This window comes from Scophthalmus maximus, chromosome 17 (assembly GCF_022379125.1).
Source record: "Scophthalmus maximus strain ysfricsl-2021 chromosome 17, ASM2237912v1, whole genome shotgun sequence".
NCBI classification, from domain to species: Eukaryota; Metazoa; Chordata; class Actinopteri; order Pleuronectiformes; family Scophthalmidae; genus Scophthalmus; species Scophthalmus maximus.
The window spans coordinates 5,120,001-5,140,463 of record NC_061531.1 but is presented as its reverse complement, the minus strand read 5'-3'; the positions used below and the strand labels follow the sequence as shown (position 1 = coordinate 5,140,463).

At 46.9% G+C, this 20,463-nt stretch overlaps 1 protein-coding gene across 3 annotated transcripts in view; it reads right to left on the bottom strand.

The window, feature by feature from the left end:
* Window positions 1-1,379: 1,379 nt before the first annotated feature.
* Window positions 1,380-20,463, bottom strand: part of LOC118288426 (serine/threonine-protein kinase N1) — a 30,141-nt gene continuing 11,057 nt past the window's right edge. The window contains exons 1-22 of one of the 3 annotated variants that reach the window (XM_035614506.2): window positions 18,731-18,931; window positions 14,239-14,539; window positions 13,768-13,913; window positions 13,514-13,634; window positions 12,299-12,444; window positions 11,418-11,631; window positions 11,123-11,317; window positions 10,783-10,892; window positions 10,403-10,546; window positions 10,162-10,237; window positions 9,236-9,377; window positions 8,735-8,825; window positions 6,993-7,084; window positions 6,472-6,544; window positions 5,680-5,771; window positions 5,374-5,550; window positions 5,040-5,102; window positions 4,877-4,953; window positions 4,522-4,664; window positions 3,469-3,576; window positions 3,233-3,313; window positions 1,380-2,552 (exon numbers count right to left, since the gene is read on the bottom strand). In XM_035614506.2, the coding sequence (XP_035470399.1) occupies window positions 2,349-2,552; window positions 3,233-3,313; window positions 3,469-3,576; window positions 4,522-4,664; window positions 4,877-4,953; window positions 5,040-5,102; window positions 5,374-5,550; window positions 5,680-5,771; window positions 6,472-6,544; window positions 6,993-7,084; window positions 8,735-8,825; window positions 9,236-9,377; window positions 10,162-10,237; window positions 10,403-10,546; window positions 10,783-10,892; window positions 11,123-11,317; window positions 11,418-11,631; window positions 12,299-12,444; window positions 13,514-13,634; window positions 13,768-13,913; window positions 14,239-14,539; window positions 18,731-18,799 (2,865 nt within the window). In that variant the 5' untranslated portion in view covers window positions 18,800-18,931 and the 3' untranslated portion in view covers window positions 1,380-2,348. Of the gene's footprint in view, window positions 2,553-3,232; window positions 3,314-3,468; window positions 3,577-4,521; window positions 4,665-4,876; window positions 4,954-5,039; window positions 5,103-5,373; window positions 5,551-5,679; window positions 5,772-6,471; window positions 6,545-6,992; window positions 7,085-8,734; window positions 8,826-9,235; window positions 9,378-10,161; window positions 10,238-10,402; window positions 10,547-10,782; window positions 10,893-11,122; window positions 11,318-11,417; window positions 11,632-12,298; window positions 12,445-13,513; window positions 13,635-13,767; window positions 13,914-14,238; window positions 14,540-17,242; window positions 17,608-18,730; window positions 18,932-20,463 lie in introns of those variants that run through there. The other 2 variants (XM_035614505.2, XM_035614508.2) reach the window with 2 other exon arrangements.

Below are 20,463 nucleotides of genomic sequence, written 5' to 3'. Positions count from 1 at the left end.
CATATACCGACAACACGACCGCCAGGGGCAATTTGTGGGGCTCACTCTAGCCCAAGGACACTTGGAGGCACCAGGGAAATCGGAGGACGACCCGCTTTAACTCCTGAAGGTTGATGTGATTCAGGCGGAAGCTTTCGAGAAGGTGACAAAGAGACCCTGATGATTTCCAAGTGATATCCTCAGGCGAATGTGGATATGCACACTAAAGACTTAACAGAAAAGCCTGGATGACGGGGATTGTAGGGACTTTGACCTTGATGCTATGAACTAAGAGTCAGGATGTCTCGGCGGCTGCTGCTGCTTCATCATAGATCATAAGTTCAACCACCCACCGCTTTTGCACACAGATTTGGAGAAAACTATTTTGGGCAGGGAGCTTGTGTTGGTGCAGACACAAGGGTGATGTGGAACATTTTGATAATGGAAAAACACAAAATTACAGCAATAACTGACGGTGTGTTTTAAAGGGCGTTCTCGGTAATGTCTGCCGGTAATGTCTGCCGAGCAAATAGGGTTTTTATAAAAAAAAAAGAAAAAAAGACCACTCAAAAATGATGTATAATTAAGACTTCATGCTTTCCAAAACTTTTTTGTTCGAGTGTGTATGTTCGCTTTTTTGCATGTTCTGGTTATTTCTCTGTGTCCAGGTTCATGCACCACTTACAATTCCAATAATCCTTTTAGCGATGACCGGTACAGGACATCATTAATAATAACAGCTGGGACCCGGCCTGGCTCTGCATGAGTCTTCGTTCGCATGCACTTCAGTGTAAATGTAACCTGTTTGTCTGCAGAGTCCATGTGAACATTGGGGAGTTCAGAGAAATGAAATGTCGGTCAGCTGCCGCAGCTTTGGACCGAACTCGCTGACCCTGAGACAAAGTCGAGGACATGTTGCCTGGTGCTCTGTGCCCGAAACACTCAGTCATTTAATGCATGCAGAGAAACTTTGGAAACATCTGTGCAATCTGTATCTATATTGTGCGAATCAGAATATGAAAACTAGGATCTAAAGACGTTTGCAGGTGCTTAACTTTCGGTCACGAAAAATCTGCTGTAAACACGCGTCACTAAAATCATTGTTGTAAACATTTTTCTCAAACAGGAATTATACACTGAAAATCTGGCCACAAAGGAAACAACAATTTTATCTGCTAAACACTTTTGCTGGTTGCAGGAATATCGGAAATGTCGTCAGATAAACACTCACAAGACAACGAAGAGTGCACTGCGACGTCGTACTCGGGACGTGTGTGTACGCAATCAACGCGAAGGCTTTGTTAACCGCCACTCTCACTTTGCTAATGAAGATTTGTTGACAAAAAAAACCAAAACAATGGAAAAACAACCAATGGCAATAAATGATCACCGCTTCTGTGTTGGGATCACATCTTTATCGAGTCACAGTTCCAACACATTTCACCAGCAAATGACAAAGGAGGAAACAGACGTAAAAAGAAAAATCACAAAATCAGTTAAATCTTTGCGTCATTGAATTAGTGACTGTGGTTAAAAATCAGTGTTGTACTAAAAGACAGAAAAGAGAGAAGACAAAATGAGAAACGTGTTGTATGTGAGGTCCAGACACAAACGGCAGCCGACTCCCGTCACTCTCTCCGAGTTACTCTGGCTCAACTCCCAGTCAGCTCAGAGGCTTCTCTCTTTGCTCTGGCTCCCCCGTGTGTCCATGTACTGGTGATGCATGATTGCGGCGGAACGTGGATCCATTCAGGGACATCGAACACAACGAAAACAGACAATTACCGGCGACACACAGCAGAGACAAAGGGACGAGAGATCACGGGAAAGTGCAGGGAGAGGAGCGACGAACCGCTCTCCGTCAGAATAATCACGTTCACTCTCTCGCTCAGTGATTTTCGAGGGCGCTTGAAGCATTTCGGCACCGACTCTTTCTTTAATGCCCCACTGTGTTGCCAGGCAGGACAAACAACAGCATCCATCTCAACTCATCTTCCATTTGTTACATAATCTGGATTATTCTCTGTCACGACTTCCTCCTCTAAAAGCCACTCCAGATAATCTGGAGGTCGTCAGATCCGTGACACCGCGTATGTGCGCCACACACGATCAGACTCCACTGATCCCTGCGCACACACGCTCGGCCCGGCCAGTCCTTCATCCCGTTGCAAACGCAGACACACACACAGAGAGAGAGAGAGAGAGAGAGAAAGAGGACGTAGCAAAGAGTGACCCTCGCCTCTCATCGCCATCGAGTTCGACTTTGCCTTTGCAGGACAGAGTCCGCCTTTGCTTCTCAGTCTCCTTGTAAGAGTCCGTGGCTGGCAGTGGGCAGCTAAATAACCCTATGACCCCCCTGACCCCCGCGCCTAACAGAGGTCGGAGATGTAATCGAAGTCCTTGAAGTAGTCCTGTTCCGTGCGAGAGAGTGTGCGGCGCTCGCGAGGCGGCGTGAGGGCGGGGGGCTCGGCCGTGAACTCGGCGTCGAAATTGCTGACGTCCTCTTTTCCCCCGATGGACGGGACGAACGGCGGCGGGACTTTCCTCTGGAGAAGTGCCTCCCAGTCCATACCCTGAATGACATGTTAAATTTAGTGTTAACTTTAAGGAGGCAACATGTAAGAATTGGCCAACTGTTGAATTACTCCGAACCAAGTAGAGCGAATGACACTGCCGAGGGTCCGCTGCCTTAAATACTATCAAGCCGCTCCACATTGTACACACTCACAGATATCAGTCCCCTAAATATGCCTGATTTCTTTCATTAAGATCTATTGATTATTATTCCCTGGGGAATCAGTGAAAATGTCAAAAAAAACACCACGTCTCACAATGTTGAAGAAAGTTGGAATTTTCTTTTAATCTGTGGCAGAGTTTTATGGGTTCTTTCTGGGTTAATATCCCACCCTTCCACCAAGTTTCGTGGAAAGCCGTTCAGTAGTTTTTGCGTAGTCCTGCTGACAAACAAACAAACCAACCAAAAAACCAACCAGCGGACAGGGGGTGTCCACCCCTATCATGAGACACAAGCCCTCCCCTTCCCCTGTGTAATTGTCGGATTGGCTATACCTCTGTGGACGTTCAGAAAGTTAGTTTGCTGACACCAGCCGACATCTCTGCCACACATTCTTCACATTCTTATGATGATACTTGATTTTTGAACGTTTTAAACAAGCATTCTTTGTCCCTTTACGATCGTCTCCTTGTCCGGCAGGAACGATGAGAAAAGCTTTGAAAAATTTCAAACGCTCACCCTGAAAAAAGGCTGTTTTTTCACGTCCTCCGCATCCTTTTCCCCAGAGCCCAGGCGTCTCTCAGGATTCCTCCTCAGCAACTAGCAGCCGAGACACAGCAACGAACGTAGCAGAGAAGAACACATCTGACGTCAGAACTCAAACTTCAACTTTTCGTATTTCCAACATGCCAAGCCAAAGCAGAAGAATAAAATAGTGAGCACAAGTGAGCCGGGAGCAGACAGCCGAGTCTCACCCGTCTCATGATGCCGATGGCCTCGGTGGAGAGGAAGCGAGGGTAGCGCACCTCATCATTCACAATGCTGTCGAAAACCTCCTCCTCATCATCACCTGGGAACGGAGACTGAAAGAAAGAGACATTATCATAACTCCAATCTGTCCAAACTGCCTCCATTTAAAAATCGGATATTTTTCTAGACACAAAAATACTCCACTTTGGATAATAATGTGTGTCTGATACGGTTTTGTCACGTCACACGCTGTGCGCTGCACACTGAACCAGGACTGGCTTCTCAGACAGGTCGTGGCGTCACAAAATGATCTCATCCGACCACGTTTTGAACTCAGACTTCAAGGTGAGCACAGAGAAAATGTCCCATTTCAACAGCCTAGTGTGGAAAAATAAAAGGGCTTCTTGCGTCACATTCCTGAGTGGACGCGGACTTCAATAATGCATGTCAAATACTTCAACTCTTTCCAATATTTACCCCTCCCCCGTCTGACACTCGGGTGGAGGCGCACACACCCACTGCTTGGCTGGCAGAGATCTCAGGGTGGATGGCATCACCTGACGCCTCAACCGTGGACAAGAGGAGCGCGTGTTCCTGACGGGAGAAAGGCCGCCTGCTGCCTCACGGGCTCCAGTTCGCAAAGTTCTCTTGAACACACCGCGTGTTGATAATCTCAAAATGAATGTGTAAGGTGAAAAACTAGTGATCGTAGTTTTAGTCTCACTAGGAAATCAGCTTGAAATTGTTTGCAGTCAATTGGACAACTGATATGAACGTGAACAATATTTGCACGTGAACGATATCAAGCAATTTAAAATACCACATATCCTTTCACTATTAACTCGGGTTTCATGGTGGGAGCTCCGATTGTTTTTAATAAGTCGGGGTGATGTTCAAAAATCGAAGCGTGCCAAACATCTCGGCAATGATCTCATTTATTTACAGCAGACTCACAACGGAAAATGCAGGTAAAGATGCAACTTAGCATTTTTGATTGAAATAATCATATTTATTACATTCTTGGGGATAAATAACTGTCATGCTCTCTGTACTCTCACCTCTCCAACCAACATCTCGTAGACGAGCACCCCGAGCCCCCACCAGTCCACTGCCCTGGTGTACGATGTGTCTGTCAGCACTTCTGGGGCCAGAAACTCAGGGGTCCCACAGAAGGTGCTGGTCCTGTCCCCAAACCCCATGCCTCAGTGAGAGAAAGAAGGGGTGAAAGGGTGGAATGGATTTAAAAAGTGTGAAGACAGAGGAATGTTGACCGAGGGAGTGACAACAGACATGTCAGTGCTCTGAGAAATGAATTATGCAAAGCGAGAGGGTTAAGTTTTCCTTAATGTATGGAACTTTTCCTCACCTGGCGCTGTCGAGTGCCAATGTGCTGAATAAATAATGGACACTCACCCTCTTTACAGAGCCCGAAGTCGGCTATCTTCACAAAACCCTCGGTGTCGAGCAGCAAGTTGTCCAATTTAAGATCCCTGACGAAGAAAAGGAACGGGCTTCACGCCAAATATTGAGTTTTGAGAAGAGAGAGTGTTTTGCTGGACGCGATCCAACTACTCACCGATACACAATCTTATGGTCGTGGAGGAACTGCAGACCCAACACCACACAAGCCGAGTAGAACCTGTCGGGCACGCGGCGAACAGAGAGATGGGGAACTGAACATACTGTCCACGCTATTACATGTTCACACCTAATAGATCAATGGGCTCAAGAAACGGTGGACACGGACACAGAGAGCATGGAGCTTTCCAAGAAAGCGCGCACACACGCACACACACACACACACACACACACACACTATGTGTATTATCTTCGACACACACACACACACACACACACACACACACACACACTATGTGTATTATCTTCCACACACACAGAGCAGAACTCACACAGCACGCGGCTCAGAAAAGACGTCAGCATGTATGTGCATCATGAGGTCGCCTCCCGCCGAGTACTCCATGACAAAACAAACATGTTCTGGTGTCTGGAAACATGCAAACAGGTTGACCAGGAAGGGATGGTGGGAGCCGTTGACGGCCTCAAAGATCCGCTTCTCACACATCAGACTGGAGACAGACAGACAGACAGGAGGGGGGGTTACTGTACAGTACAAGGTCGTGAGGTGAATGAACTCCTGTTGCGCGGCAGAGACTTTGGGTCGTGGTCACTCGAGTGTCGAGGACAAATGCAGTTACCTCTCCACTTCGTCGCGCGCCACAATGTCTCCCTTCTTCAGGGCTTTGATGGCATAGAGGCAGCATGTCCGTTTGTACTCGGACAGCAACACCTGCGGAGTAAAAGCTTCGTGAATCACTTTATGGTCTGCAATGATATAATGCAAATGGAAATGTCTGATAAATAATTATCGTTATCTAAATCATTTTCTGCTTCCCTTCCCTGCCAGTGGTTCTAAGCCACAAGTCCATTAATTCCTTTTCTTTAGAAGCAAGACACAAATATAAAATTTCATTTTTTATTTTTTTTTAGAAAAGGCTCAGCATTTGCCTTAACATCTGTTACTCATATAGGAATAAATAAGGCATTTATTGGGAATTTTTACAGTTTTAGTTGAGTGGGAATATTGTCAAGTTTTTTGAGGAGGAAAATACGACAGGGAGGCTCATCAATGTGCTTTAAATGCTAAAAATAAATAAAGATTAACAAAAGCTACGTAGAGCGGAGGAATATGATATATCGAGCTTTGAGATCCTACTTGTTAGTAAGGTCAATTCACTGCTGGTTTTGGTCTTTCTGTCTACTTTTAATCATAAAAACACATTTCTCTCTGGTCTGGTGTCAAAAAGGAAACGGGACTGTTCAGGGAAAACGTGTGAACCCAGTTCAAAGAGAAGATCTAAGAGAGTAAAACTCATTACATGAAATATACTTTTATTACTTGGCAGTAATAATAAAGGGCAGACATGCCCTTCAAATTAGCAGCGCCCAGGGTTTTGTTCATCTTGTTGGGAAAACGAGAGCGCGAGTACCTTTCCAAAGTGGCCCCTGCCGAGCACTGCCATCAGCTTGAAGTCCTGCAGGCAGAGAGGGCCTCTGCTGGGTCTGCGAGGAAGATTAGAGGCAGATTACAGGCAGTGTATGCATGCAACATAACGTACAGTACGATGCCAGAACAACACATCCTGTATGCCAAAAACGTCCAAAGCAAAAAAAGGAATGTTTTGCCTTGAACAGGGCTAATAATGTTCTTATTGTGAGTGTTTATTCTTTTTCAGCATCCAGCAAAGGCAACTATTTCTGGACATATGCTACAATACACATTAATAAAGACTTGGCTTCACTACCAGGTGATTATAAAAAGAGGTTACGACACAGGGCCATATTGTGCGTGGGGGGGTGTGTTCCAAATGTCAAGCTGTGGTGGCCATGTTGCGAAAAGAAACGCTCAGGTGTGTTTTTTATGTTTGAGAGAGAGAGAGACACAGAGAGAGAGAGAGACACAGAGAGAGAGAGAGAGAGAGAGAGAGAGAGTCCTTGTGTGCTTCTGCACCTGCGTAAAGAGTTGTGGGACAGCGATCTGGCCGGCTTCTTGGGAACGGGGACACCCGGTGGGGACGGGGTCTCGACGGCGGGCGTCTGTTCCTGTGAGACGCCACACAGATGACGAAGAAGAAGCAGAAGGAAGGAGGGGGAGATGGGAACGTCGGTTAAATATGGGGCGAAACAAAAACAACCGACTAACAGGAGAACGCAGGCGAAATGAGGACACAGCGATCGGGAAACATCTGCATCGATCCTTCTGTAAAAGCAGACAAGCGGTTATTGAAGCTCATCGTGCCCGGTGGCCAGATCCCCTGCTGGCTGGCTGACTGACTCGCTCCTCCCCTCTTCCTGTCGTCTTCATTCATTTCCTCGCTTCTAATTAGTTCTCTAAAAAACATCAGAGTAATTAATCCCATAATACGTCAGCCCAGTCGAACACGCCATCTGCCACGGGCACTCCTCCCCCTCCGACTCGCTCCGTGCCAGTCTCATTCTTAGTCCCTCTGCCTCTCTGCTCTCGGAAAATGCAAATTCGCTTCATCGGCGGGACAATAATTAAGCATTGCATTGCTAAAGCTTGTTGCACAAGGTTACACCATGTACATAATGTAATGTAAAAGAGATGAAATATGTGACGAGATGAGGTTTTGTCTGAAAGTCTCCGATATTCACCAATATACATATTTGTTGAGTCGTTTGACATGGATTCAGAGACCTTTACCTGACTACAACAGGAAGTCATTGAGCTGCAAAGCAACTGCCTCCCTCTGCTCAGGGCTACGAGTAGCATCATAATCACCATCGTTTTTGGCATCATCATCATTATATTAGAGTGGTTACTGTGATATATGTTCATTAATTATGACCCTCATGATAGGAAAGAGTTTCCCCGCCCCCGTCTTAAATCAAGCTTCTTTATACACTTAGTACTGCCCAGTTATTCTTCCAAACTTACAATGTGTAAGTAAAGTCAAAACAAAAAAACAAACACACAAAGATAACATTGTTTAAAACGAGAAAAGGTCAGTGTGACGTGAGATATGATTTCAGAGAGTATGAACGTGCAAGGAACAAATTGTCAGGACTAATGCGAAGGAAAGAAGTCGTGTGGAGGAAGTGAAAATACATTGCGTGCAAAAGTATGATCAAAATGGCGTGTTGGCATTTAGGATGGTCGGGATATTTACATGTTACTTTCATGAACAACTCAGGGTCGGTGCAGTTAACTGTGGCTTGACCCAACATATATATTGTCCCTAAAAAAGATGAAGATTTTTTTTTTTCTGAAATAATTTTGGAAGCTGTATCTATTTTTTATCTGTTTCAGTTCACTCGCCTCTTTCCTCTCTCCCTCTAAAATACTTCTCTCATGCTACCACTCTTGTCCAAAGTATTGCTCTCTACTTCACATCGGGAAGCGAACAAGGAATTGACCTTGATGGAATTAAAGCTCCACCCCATCCAATTATGTCCCATTAAAGCTGTCTCCCCGAGTTTTCAGTTCGCTGTCTCTCTAATTATTCACCCTCATCCTGTCCTGCCCATGTCATGCCCGTCTAAGATTTCACTGCAGCTCAGGGTGCAGCGGCCTGTGACTAGAGCACTGTTTCCAAGCCAAATGGCTGCAGGTAGGAAGTGAGCAGGTACTTCTAAGGTAGTAACATGATAGTGTCATTATTCCCATCTCTCCCCGTCTGAAAACCCTCTGTCTGCTCAACCCCCCCCCCCCTCTGTTCCCGCCACACTCACCGGGGCAGCGGGCGCATCCACCGAATCTCTCCTGATCTCGGGCTTGGGAGGAGAGTCGCTGCACAGATTCAGCTTCTCCACTGAGATCTCTCTGCAATGTAAAAACCAAAAACTTTGGGTTGTTGCAGAGGTACAAATTCAAGACCTTTGCTCAAATGAAAACAAGTCGATGCAGTGGAGGTAAACTGTGGGGGGGGGGGAATGGGGAATGAAGCGTCTTTTAGACTTTTAGACGTCAGATTTGATCACAAAAGCAGGAACATTTCCAGAAAATTCATATTTTTCTGCTGTATTCTAACATAGGAACATCACTCAGACATTTTACCAGGGGGATTGACAGGACAAAAATCCCCAAAAGGTCCAGGGCAACATTTGCATTATCACACACATATGAATGACCAACTCTCCTGCATTATTACTGTGGTGCCTGAATTTATAAGTGTTCTTCAAATTTAATTTTTATTTTGTTTTTTTTCGCGGGCGCATACACCTGCCACGTACCCTGTGCTCTGTGTGAGCGTGTTGTTTGTGAAACTGGGTGTGTAGGCAGGTGTGTTGCTCCCACTGGGGATGGCGTTCCTCAGCAGACGGACCCAGGTGGCAATGTCCACGTTCATCTGACGAGCGCGCAGGAAAGCTTTGCCTGGAACACACACACACAGTGGAACGTGACAGGATAAATAAAAAGGTCAAACTGTAAAACAGGGGCTGCTGCCACTCATCGTCTCATTTCCGTCTTTTTTGGAAGAATAAAAGAAAAGAAGTGAACACGAATCCATTCGTGCAAACTTCAGCGCTCCGAGTACTGCGGCAGCTTTAATGACGTGACACTGAGCTGAGCTGCTGCATTTCCACTGAATGTTTATAATCCCAGGTCCAGAAAGTACCAGGAGCCATTAACACTTTATTTGCAGCAGCGCTTCTCAACCGCCTTGGCTTTTTATAAATGGCAGGCGTCGAGAGTGTGTAAAACACGCTGTTTATCAGAGGCTCCCTCACACTGGAAATAACAAAACATCTCAATCAAACCCTTTTGTTTGGAATAATTGATGAATATTACACTAAAATCTTTTGACAGTGCGTTCATTCTGCGAAGGATATTATCTATTATATTACCATTATAATGGAATATCAGGGCCACTTAAAGAGAAAGAAGAAATCACAGATTTCGAGAATCAAGTTGTTCTGTCACGAAAAAAAATAAATCATATAATGTCATATTACAAGAATTAAACACAATTTAAGAGGGAGAATCAGATCAGTCTGTTGCCCAGCTACGTAAAAATGAGGAATGTGGAGCATATTGGTGAATGATACTTTAATTTCCCTACAATCACAATGTCGGTTTTGAAGTTGTCATTCCTTTGTGGCACAAGGCAATATAATATATTTCAATTCAGTGGCTGTGTGTGTAGACTTGAACACACCGTGCTGTTTAGAGAAGACCTTCTTCTGCCTCTGGAGTCGTCGGCCTCTCTCTATTACTGGGTTGAAGAAAGTCACCTGAAATTTTGAGAAAAAAAAAAGATTGGGTCTTTGCAGCATGTGTGGATGTTTGTGTGCATGCAAAACACAGACTAAAAGGAGCTGTATTATGTCTTATTAGTACCAAACAACATAATTGGACATCCCTTGTGTTTACGGTGTGTGTGTGTGTGTGTCCTGTACCTCGGCCAGCAGCAGCCCCTGTGGCTCCAGCTCCAGCTGGACTCGGTGTTTTTGGTTGTCCAGGAAATCTTCCAGCTTCAGGTACTTCAGAGCACACAGGGAGCGGTAATCTCTCCAGTACACTGCTATCTCCATCTCTCTGGACTGATGGCACAAAACACACAACAGGAATGGAACGTGAAGATTTGTTCCCTCGTGCAGCATTAGTCTTTTAGATTTAAAAAATGTAAGTCTGTAGTTTTGTTTCAAGGTTAAAAATGTAGGAATATGATCTAAGCTAGAAAAAACAACCTCTTCTGGTTACAGAAAAAAACCCTATATCAAGGGCTGATTATTGTCATTAAGATAGAGCTGTCACATTCCATGACGCTGTATCTTACCCTCTCCAGCTCGACAGTGAAGGTCTGATCCCAGGCCTGCTCTCCAACCGTTTTCCAAACTGTCTGACCCACCACTGTGTTCTCCAGCTTCAGCACAGCGCTCACCTCCGCTGCAACACACACACACACACACACACACACACACACACACACACACACACACACACACACACACACACACACACACACACACACACACACACACACACACACACACACACACACACACACACACACACACACACACACACACACACACACACACACACACACACAATTGTTAAAGTGGGATCGAATATTTGAAGACTATTTGTTCAAAAATAAGAACCGGCACACTTACAGGAGAGCTCGTCAGTCTTGCCGGGGATTTTGAGGCTCATGCTGCTGGTGCTGCGGCTGTAGAGGCCACTCAGTTTGAAGGAGGAGCGTCCATCTCCCAGAGAGTGAGAGGGGAGAGCCACCGGGGTCCCTCTGCTCCGTCCCGGGACGATCTCCAGCAGCCCGACGCAGCCCAACAGGTGCACCTGAAGAGTACCTGGAAGGAGAATACGAGTCAAACATTTAATACCTCCTCAGTTACAGATACACGGACGACAGTCAAAGTGGAGGCGTCTGTGTGTGGCTCCTCTATCGACCTGTGAGAGGCGATGGCTTGATCAGGGTGCTGTACTGGTTATGGACGTAGGGGGTGCTGTGACGCGAGCTGAAAGCCGCGGACGATGCCAGCGCCAGCTCCTCCTTGATGAGGCAGGCCTTGGGGTGATCCTCGGGGAGCTCCAGCAGCCTCTGCTCCAGAGAGCACCTGAGCAGGTCGAGGCGCTGGGACGACTCGCTCAGGCCACTGTGAGCCTGCAGGGCACAGAGGGAAGAAGACAGTGGACAGAGTTGTTGTTTTGTTCCACATAAATGCTCTGATCTTGGGAATATTAGGTTGTTGCAGCAGCAGCAGCAACAACAAAAAGGACAAAGGACGCTCACAATTCAAATGTGCACATATGCCACAAAAACTATGTAACATTTTATGATTTAGAGAAAAATGAGAAATGTGAGTTGTGCTAAAATGTTCATCTGTAGACTGTTAAAGTGAAGGGACGTTACCAAGGATTATTTCAGTATTTGAATCATGAAGATTGTTGCTATATTGATTAATTTTTGAAACATTGATACTGAAATTTATCATTCTCGGTGATTATCTGGGAAATAGGCTTATTTGCTTTCACGCCAAGAGTTTGATGAGAAGACTGATACCTCTCTCATGTCTGTACAATGAATATAAAGATACAGCCAGCAGTTGTTTAGCTTAGCATAAAGACTGGAAACAGAGGGAAACATGGTTCTGTCCAGAGGAAATCGACCTACAGTATCTACATCTGCACAGCTCACTAATAAGCACGCTGTGTCTAGCCAGGCTTGCAGTAATTTGTACTTTGCGTGTACCATTTTATATCACAGCTAACAGATGACTGAACTCATTATATTTTAAACCCATGTCACCATCTCCTCTCCGCCCTCTGACCTCTGCCATGGCCTTCTTGTCTTGGACCTTTCCAGCACCCAGCAGCCGCAGCATGTTCTTGGCTCCCTCGGCCATGGCGTGCTCCACGCGGTAGTGATGCCACAGCTCCTCCACACGCAGCTCCACCCCAAAAAGGTCCGGCTTACCTGGTACGCAGCGTCAGTGTCAGTACATCTCACACAGACAGCAGCAACATGCAGACAGGATATAGATTTTTAAGAATATGAACTCGCCGTTTAGGTGTTCATGACTTTCATTTCTGTCACCACAGCAGTGTTTTTGTCCAGAGAAGAATACAAAGATACTAGTGCTACACTGAAACTTCCATCTTGAAGTTGAAGTGTTTTATCTTTACTCTTTAAAGTGGAAATGTGGAGAGTGATGTCTATTAACACATCCAGCAGGTGGGAACCAACATTGGCATCTATTGGAAGTCATGTCGCACCTGAAGACTGATGTAAGCCCTACGTTAAATTTTTTCTTTTAGCTCCGTTTTTGGTCTCCACCGGAGCCTGAGGGAAACATCCGGCTCTTTAACAGCCAAGCGCTCCACTGCGTTCACCAGGTCGTTGATGACGGGACGTTTGGTGCGCAGCAGGTGGTGTATAGGGGATTTAAGAGCCATTTCACTGAAAACGGAGCGACTGCTGCAGCCGAAAACGATGCTAACGAGGGCAGTGAGGGTGAACAAAAACAGAAAAGTTGCGGTTCAAGAAAACAAAATAATGAACCAACAAGTAGTCGTGCAGCTTCAAAGCACAAGGCTGAGGAGAGTAAAACGGACTCGCATTTGAGGCACATGTCTAAATCAGTTCGCTTGTTGTCCTTTCCAGGATCACTGCTGCTCCCTGCTTATTCTCGCCTTCATCTCTGGCTCCTTTTCAGTCTCACTCCCTTCCTGGCTCCCCGCATCTGACCTGCCTCCTCTCTAACCTCTATTAAATGAGGCATGGCTTTTAGTTGTTGGGCAACATCAAGGGGATGCAGGAACATCAATAAGGCTCTAACCTGGGAGCGTCTGTAATGGACAGTGTGCGCGCGCGTGTGTGTGTGTGTGTAACAGGAAGACCGTACACTGTTAAGTTCTGAAGCAAAAATTGATCCATCACCACCTGTGTCATGAAATATGCAGTGTTTAGAAGCTGAAAGAGCGGCAGGTAGGATGAAAAGAGAATTGAGAGGAAGAGCATGAAAACACAAAAGAGTAGTATGTACTTTGATTGTCCTCCGACTGCTCCGTGGCCTGCATGGCCTTCCGGACCTGCATGCGGATGATGTCGATCTTCGTCTTGCTGTCCTGCAGCATCTGCTGAGCCATTTGGAGAAGCTTCTTGTCCTGAGCACGCATGTCCAAAAAAAAGAGGAAGCGTTTAGGGAAAGACTAACTCAGCAAATATCAAGATTACAGAATCTGAAATGGATAATGAGGTCAATGCAGTAAATACGGGTGACAGCTGACGGTTCAGTACCTTGGTGCCTCCATTCACGTAGATCGGAATCATGTTTTCCGCGCCCTGTTTGACCTTCAGCTCAATGTTCAGCTGACGCTCCAAAGCGGCGATGCGGTGCTGATGGGCTGACGTCCGGCTGACCGAGCCTGGAGACTGAGGGGTATCTGGGCAAGAGAAGTCATAGGTTGGTCAGAGAACAGGCAACTGTTTTTGCCGTTTTTTAACACGTCATTGTTGTTGTCCATCGGGACAGCACATGGAGCTACAGGCCAATGACATACTGAGAATATTCATATTCAAGAGGTTTTTGAAACTTATTTCCTTATTTATGACGGTACGGTATGAAAATCACTTGTTTGAGAACACCTCTCAAAGCGTGATGAGATAAAACATGCAAAGCCAATGGTATAATATTTGGCTGTACAATTTTAATTTCACACAACGAGGTAAAGGAAATTCGTACACGTCCAACGCTAATGGATATGCTACCTTTGTTGTCGTCAGGGCCCTTGACCACAATGTGCGCGTCCAGCTCCTGCAGCTGGTCGTGCAGGGACTGCAGCTGGCGCTTGGAGCTGCGGAGCTGCGAGTCCACCTGCTGGGCATTCCTCTTGTCGGTGGTGGCCCTGCGCAGATTCTCCGCACCCTCCTTGATCTTCAGCTCCTTGCGGATCTCCCGGCGGATCCTCTCGCGGTGCTCGTCCAGCCGCTGCTGCACGCTGGAGTCGGAGAAGTCCGAGTTTTGGTCCAGGCCGAGCTGCTGGAGCACCGAGAGCCCACCGGGGTCACACTGAAGAAGGAGTAAAGGAAAACGGGTGAGATGGTTGAGGCAGGAGGAGGAGGGGGTGGGAGAGAAGGAGTCAAGGGAAAATATTGCAGAAATATTACAAATATGAAAATTGGATAGTTAAGCTGTATTTAGCCCACTGCGTATGAGGCGGATTATTCAATTTGAGTTGAAAGAGAAACTGATTCAAAGGGCGACATCTCCAGCTGAGAGCCGGCGAGCTGAGGTGACGACGGACAAAGCCGGTGACGGTCGACCCTGCACACTTCCGACAGAGTGAAGCCGCGTAGGATGAAAAGGAGGTGGGAAACGGCAGCTCTGCGAGTGAACCCACGACATGTGGAACCTGCTGAGCTGAGACCTCGAGGCAGTGCCCAAGTGCGCATAGGGCTGAGTGCTCGCATCAGCTGTCCTGCCGATCAACACTAATCAGATTGCAGCAGATTAGAACAACATTAATACAGACGAAAATCAATCAGGGTCTTGTCTGCCTTTGGATCGGTCACAAAGAGACACACACACACACACACACACACACACACACACACACACACACACACACACACACACACACACACACACACACACACACACACACACACACACACACACACACACACACACACACACACACACACACACTCACACACACACACACACACACACACACACACACACACACACGTAATTTTGCTCTCAAAACACCCAGATTCCACATCTACACTTATCCATAAATTGTTTTGATTTCTGCTATAAGAGGTCAGTGCCTGACGTTTAAAGTAAACCACAAATGTAGCTCGGAATTGTTTCCATTCATAAAGAAAAAAAAGACAGTATATCCAAGTTAACGACCCTTTTATTAGCGTTTTCCAGGGTTACATGCTCAGCCCTGTTTAATGTTGTGGTTCATGGTTCGACTGCGGGTCACATCATTTGCTGCGCGAAGCTGCATAAAGACCTATGACATGCTCCAGTCAGTATAGTGCACCATGGAAGTTCATCTCTTGGCAACCCCCAGCCAAAAAAACTAAAATCCACCCAGTGGTCCTAAAACCGGTTTTATTCTGATTAGAAAGATAACGAAAATGTGTGTGGTGGAGATTTCAGTTTCAATTCTGCCACAGCGCTGTGTCAGTGTTTTGTTTCCCAAGGGGAGGGAGGAGGATCTTGAAAACGGCAACAGGCAGAAAGTGGAAGGGGAGGAGAATACGGTGTGAGACGCACGGCCAAAGGGTTACAGTCTACATCCAGTGACCGCAATGTCCACGACCCAATTCCTGCCTGAGGGACTTTTTGCTGCATGTCCTACCCCCTTTCTGTGTTTATGTAGATATAATAAAGGGGAAATGCAAAAAATGTATGGTTTAATGTCTCAAAATAATACAAGAATTTCAGATAATTCGATCTAATATTCACATTGACAAATGATGTCACTGCTGACCCACACATTATATCGTCATTGCACAGGGGAGTGAACACCAGGCGAGGGACAAAAATAATGTGAACACCAGCAGCCGCAGCAGCAGCAGCACAGGTCTCTGAAGTCAACACCTCTCTGACACCTTGTTCACACAGGAACCACATGCTTTTCTCAACCTTGTTGAAAAGGGCTTGAGAGCCAACGTTAAATGTCTGTCATTTAATGTTGTGACATGAGATCTAATCAGACACACACACACACACACACACACACACACACACACACACACACACACACACACACACACACACACACACACACACACACACACACACACACACACACACACACACACACACACACACACACACACACACACACACACACACACACACCCTCTGACAGAGTATAATGACGGGGTGCTGCCGGCCTTTCACTGCACCGCGCAGCCAGCCATCCAGCTTAGCAGATCTGATTACAGCATCTTAGGTCTCTGTGTCCGTCCAGCGACATGCAGGCTGGGGCTGCAGCTCTAGCTCTCATTAAAGCCATAATCCACCGGCAACACAATACGGTGCAGCAGCCGGGCGGGCACGTCCCGAGCAGCCGACCCGCGCCGCATGGAACAGGCCGAGCGCTTGCAGGATTTTAACTGCTTTGCTTTAATGCAATGTTACGTCACTGCACAACTCTGAAGCAATGGAATTGAGTGTGTTTCTCAAACTGTTACTAGGAACCAGGTCATGAAGAGGAGTAACACATGAGAGAAGAATTGTTTTCTCAAGTAGTTTGATGTGGAAGAAACTCATCATGACATCTGTCGTCTTTTTGAAGTTGCTCACAGTTAATGACACAGTCGACAAGCACACACACACACACACATGCTGTACGTACACATCATCCTTGATGGGGCAGGCCTGAGTGGTTCTCTGACCACGGCCAATCAAGGCAGAGGAGAAAGCAGAGGCATCAGCGCACCATGCGCGACAGGAAGGGAGAGTTTGTGCCGTGACGCACTCCCGTTCGACACAATACAACTTGATCCCTGGTGTTTTACAACAAAGACCCTCTGCATCGAGGTAGAAGACAGCTCACACAGCGGGGCCCAAATCCCAACAGCACACAGGAATGGACAGTCACAAGTGATTCGCCGTCAGATAGGAGACGTTTTTTCAAACAGGAAGTGAACGAGGAAGCTGACAGAACACAGAAAGGGCCGCAGTAATGGATGTGGAAGAAAAAAAGCGCGGCCATGTTGAGGCCTGTTTCTGGCGACAGTTGCCTACCAAAGACTCTGTGTCACTCTGCTCAGTGGGTACTGGGGAATCAACTGCTTGATCCCCTGGCAGGTCCTCCAGTGCGTCCTCACTGGCCATGTTTGGCCTCCCTCTGGCCTCAGTCCCGGGGCCCCCTCCTTCCCTTCTGTCCCCTGTCACACACACACACAAACACACACACACTCAGCACCGACAGCAGTGCCAAGCAGCCAACACCGAGTGCTGTTCCTGCCTCCTCAAAAATCCAGGATGTCCTTCCCGCCAGGAATCAAAAGCCGGTCAAAATCCGGAGCGAGTGAACGAGGTGGAGGAGAGGAAGAGAGAACAGCAAAGAGCGAGCCCCACCCCGCTGCTTCCTGTTCTGCTCTTGGCCAGATAGAGACTGAGGCGTCATGCACTTTGTACACAGACACACACACACACACACACACACACACACACACACACTCGGGTGGTTTTGTAAGTGAGAGAGCTCACAGCCACTCGGCTTCCTGCTAACTGGGTTTCCAATGCTGAGCGACAGGCCGTCGTGATGGATGGTGGCTCATGTTAAAAAGATGATCAGACCACGTACAGCATATTAGTACGTGTGTGTGTGTGTGTGTGTGTGTGTGTGTAAGTGCAATATAGTGCGTGTCTGCGTACCTTTGCAGAGTTATTATTTACCTACAGGTCGCTCACAAGAGAAAACACAGTCGGATGAAGCTGTGAATTAAAAAATTAAGAGAAGAGGTCAAAGGGCAAAACATTCCTAATATGATGCACTAGATAGAGCCGCTGTAGGGGACCTGGCATGTAAATGAGCTGTAGAAAGGTCAAGGGTAAATAACATGGTGTATTATTAGCTGAATTAAACCTTCCTTCAATTCACAAATTTAAAAAAAGCAGAGTCGACTGGCAGCCGAACTACATGTTGACAAGCCGCCATAAAACCTGAATTTTGCGCTAAAAAGCAGGACAACGAGCGGAATCGTGGCCTCAGAGACACAGGCGGCACCGGCTGATCCCAGACCCACGGCCCTGTTCTGCTGCTGGCTACAGACTACAGAGTCACTGCTGTGTCTTACGTCCGTCCACTTCCCGTCAGTGAGAGCCACACTTGGCCACAAGTTTATCTGACTCCGACATTCAGCAGCGCAGGGTCACTGACCCTCCGAGCCCTCACTGTGCGGCAGATGGCCCTCGCCGGCTCCCTGTCTCTATCTGTTGCGTACTACACATGCACATTGCACAAAAGGATGCATGCACATAGACACAGAAGGTGAGGGACACACACACACACACACACACGCGCATGCAGCATGGCATTTACCAAAGCCTGACTAGTTCTTCCTATTCCCTCACACTCCTGCAGGGGAATAGGAAGTGAAATTAACATGAAGTGAAGCCAAAATATGCAAAATGCAGACCGCTGCTCTTTTTCCATATCGTTTAGATAAAAACACACAAACGCTCCGTGTCCCATATCTGTGAGCAGGTAGTAAAATATTTCCTCACCGAGCAGCTTTGCCTCCCGGTTCTTCCTGTGCAATGTGGAGCGGTGGCTGCAGAGACGGCGGCCCCCATGCATCCATACCGTCTCTCCCCGTCACAAATATGGCTCCGGTCTCATGGTCAGTGGAACTCTGGACCCTAACCATAACCCTGATGCCTGTGGAACCAAACTGTCACATTCACCGTGTCTGTGACACAGCTGCTTTGTCACCAAAACTGTTCCGACCACAGTATCAGGAACTAAGATCACTTCGGTTTATAGATATGAGGCTCTTAAAGTTACAGTCCCATCTGTTCACCTGGTTAGGACTGACCCACAATGCATGTAAACTGTGTAATTTACCATTTAACATCCATTTTTATTAACCTTAATCATTTTGTTCACCACTGTCTGACAGCATCATTAATATCCAAAATCAGCTTATTTCAGTATTTTCACATCCGTCACTTCCATCAGCGCATTGACTTGGACAGGTGTTATACCCCTGCCAGCCCATATGTTTTGGTATGGTCCTGCTCTACAGCAGCCATAATTTGGTGTCACAGATATAAAGAAATACTAAAATGAAGAAAAGACACAAACATAATTGCGTTTAGGACACTGCTTGATCGTAGAGGAATAGTACTACATTGGAAATCTCCAAAACCACCTATAGAGTCTTTATGTGGCGGAGTGACTGGTTGCAATTCCTACAGTTAGAAAAGATAAAATACTCAGAGGCTGCAGAAACGTATTCCTTTCCATCAGGGACTCGGTTTTGACATATTTAGGTAAACTTGTACCTCCCAGTTATGTTTTATCCGCCCCTACCAATATAGGATGTTTAATCTAGACCACAGTATATATCGTTTAACCAATAGAACTGTTTAGATTTTCAGTTCTTCCCCTCTCTCTTTTCCCGTTCTTTCTAGACTCAGGAGCCTGCTGAACTGTGTGCGGAAAGGAATGAAGAGATCCGCCAGTACAAACAGCCACAGAGAGCCTGTTAGAAAGTCGACAGAGAAAGGGAAGCCAAGACGCTGCATGTTGGAGGCGTAATAAAAACAAAGGCTCCAGAAGTTCCAGGTACCTGTCCAAATTGGGACACATCGGCAGCCACAATGAAGGAGCGAGCTGCCACCGCACTTCTAAGAGAGAAGGTAAGACTTTCTCAGGTAGTGGCTGAGAGCGAAGCGAAGAAATGCCAAGCGGCAGAGGAGGAGAAAGTCGCTCTGCACGCGTCTATTAATGCTGCAATGATAGAGGAGAGAAAAAAGGAGAGGGAGAAAGTAGAGCAAAAGAGCAACCTGGACTAGTCTCAGGCGCTTGAACGAGTCTGCTCTTGACAAAGACAACCGAAAAAAGGCCGGTAAGAGAACGTCAAGTGTCGCGACTTTAATCCCGGCCCCGGTCGACGGAAAACGTGCCCGAGCTGAATGAGGCGGCTGAGATGGAGGAAGAAATCCAGCAGGATGTTCAGTGGGGGAACTTCCAAGGCCAAGTGAAGGAGCACCAACCCAGCTGACATTGGGCGAGAGGCGGGGTTCACCCTGGACAGGTCGCCAGCCAATCACAGGGCCACATACAGAGGCAGACAACCATTCACTCTCACATTCACACATACGGTCAATTTAGAGTCTCCAATGAACCTAACCCCATTCTGCATGTCTTTGGACTGTGGGAGGAAGACGGAGAACCCGGAGAGAACCCACGCATACACGGGGAGAACATGCAAACTCCCACCTGCCGCCCACTT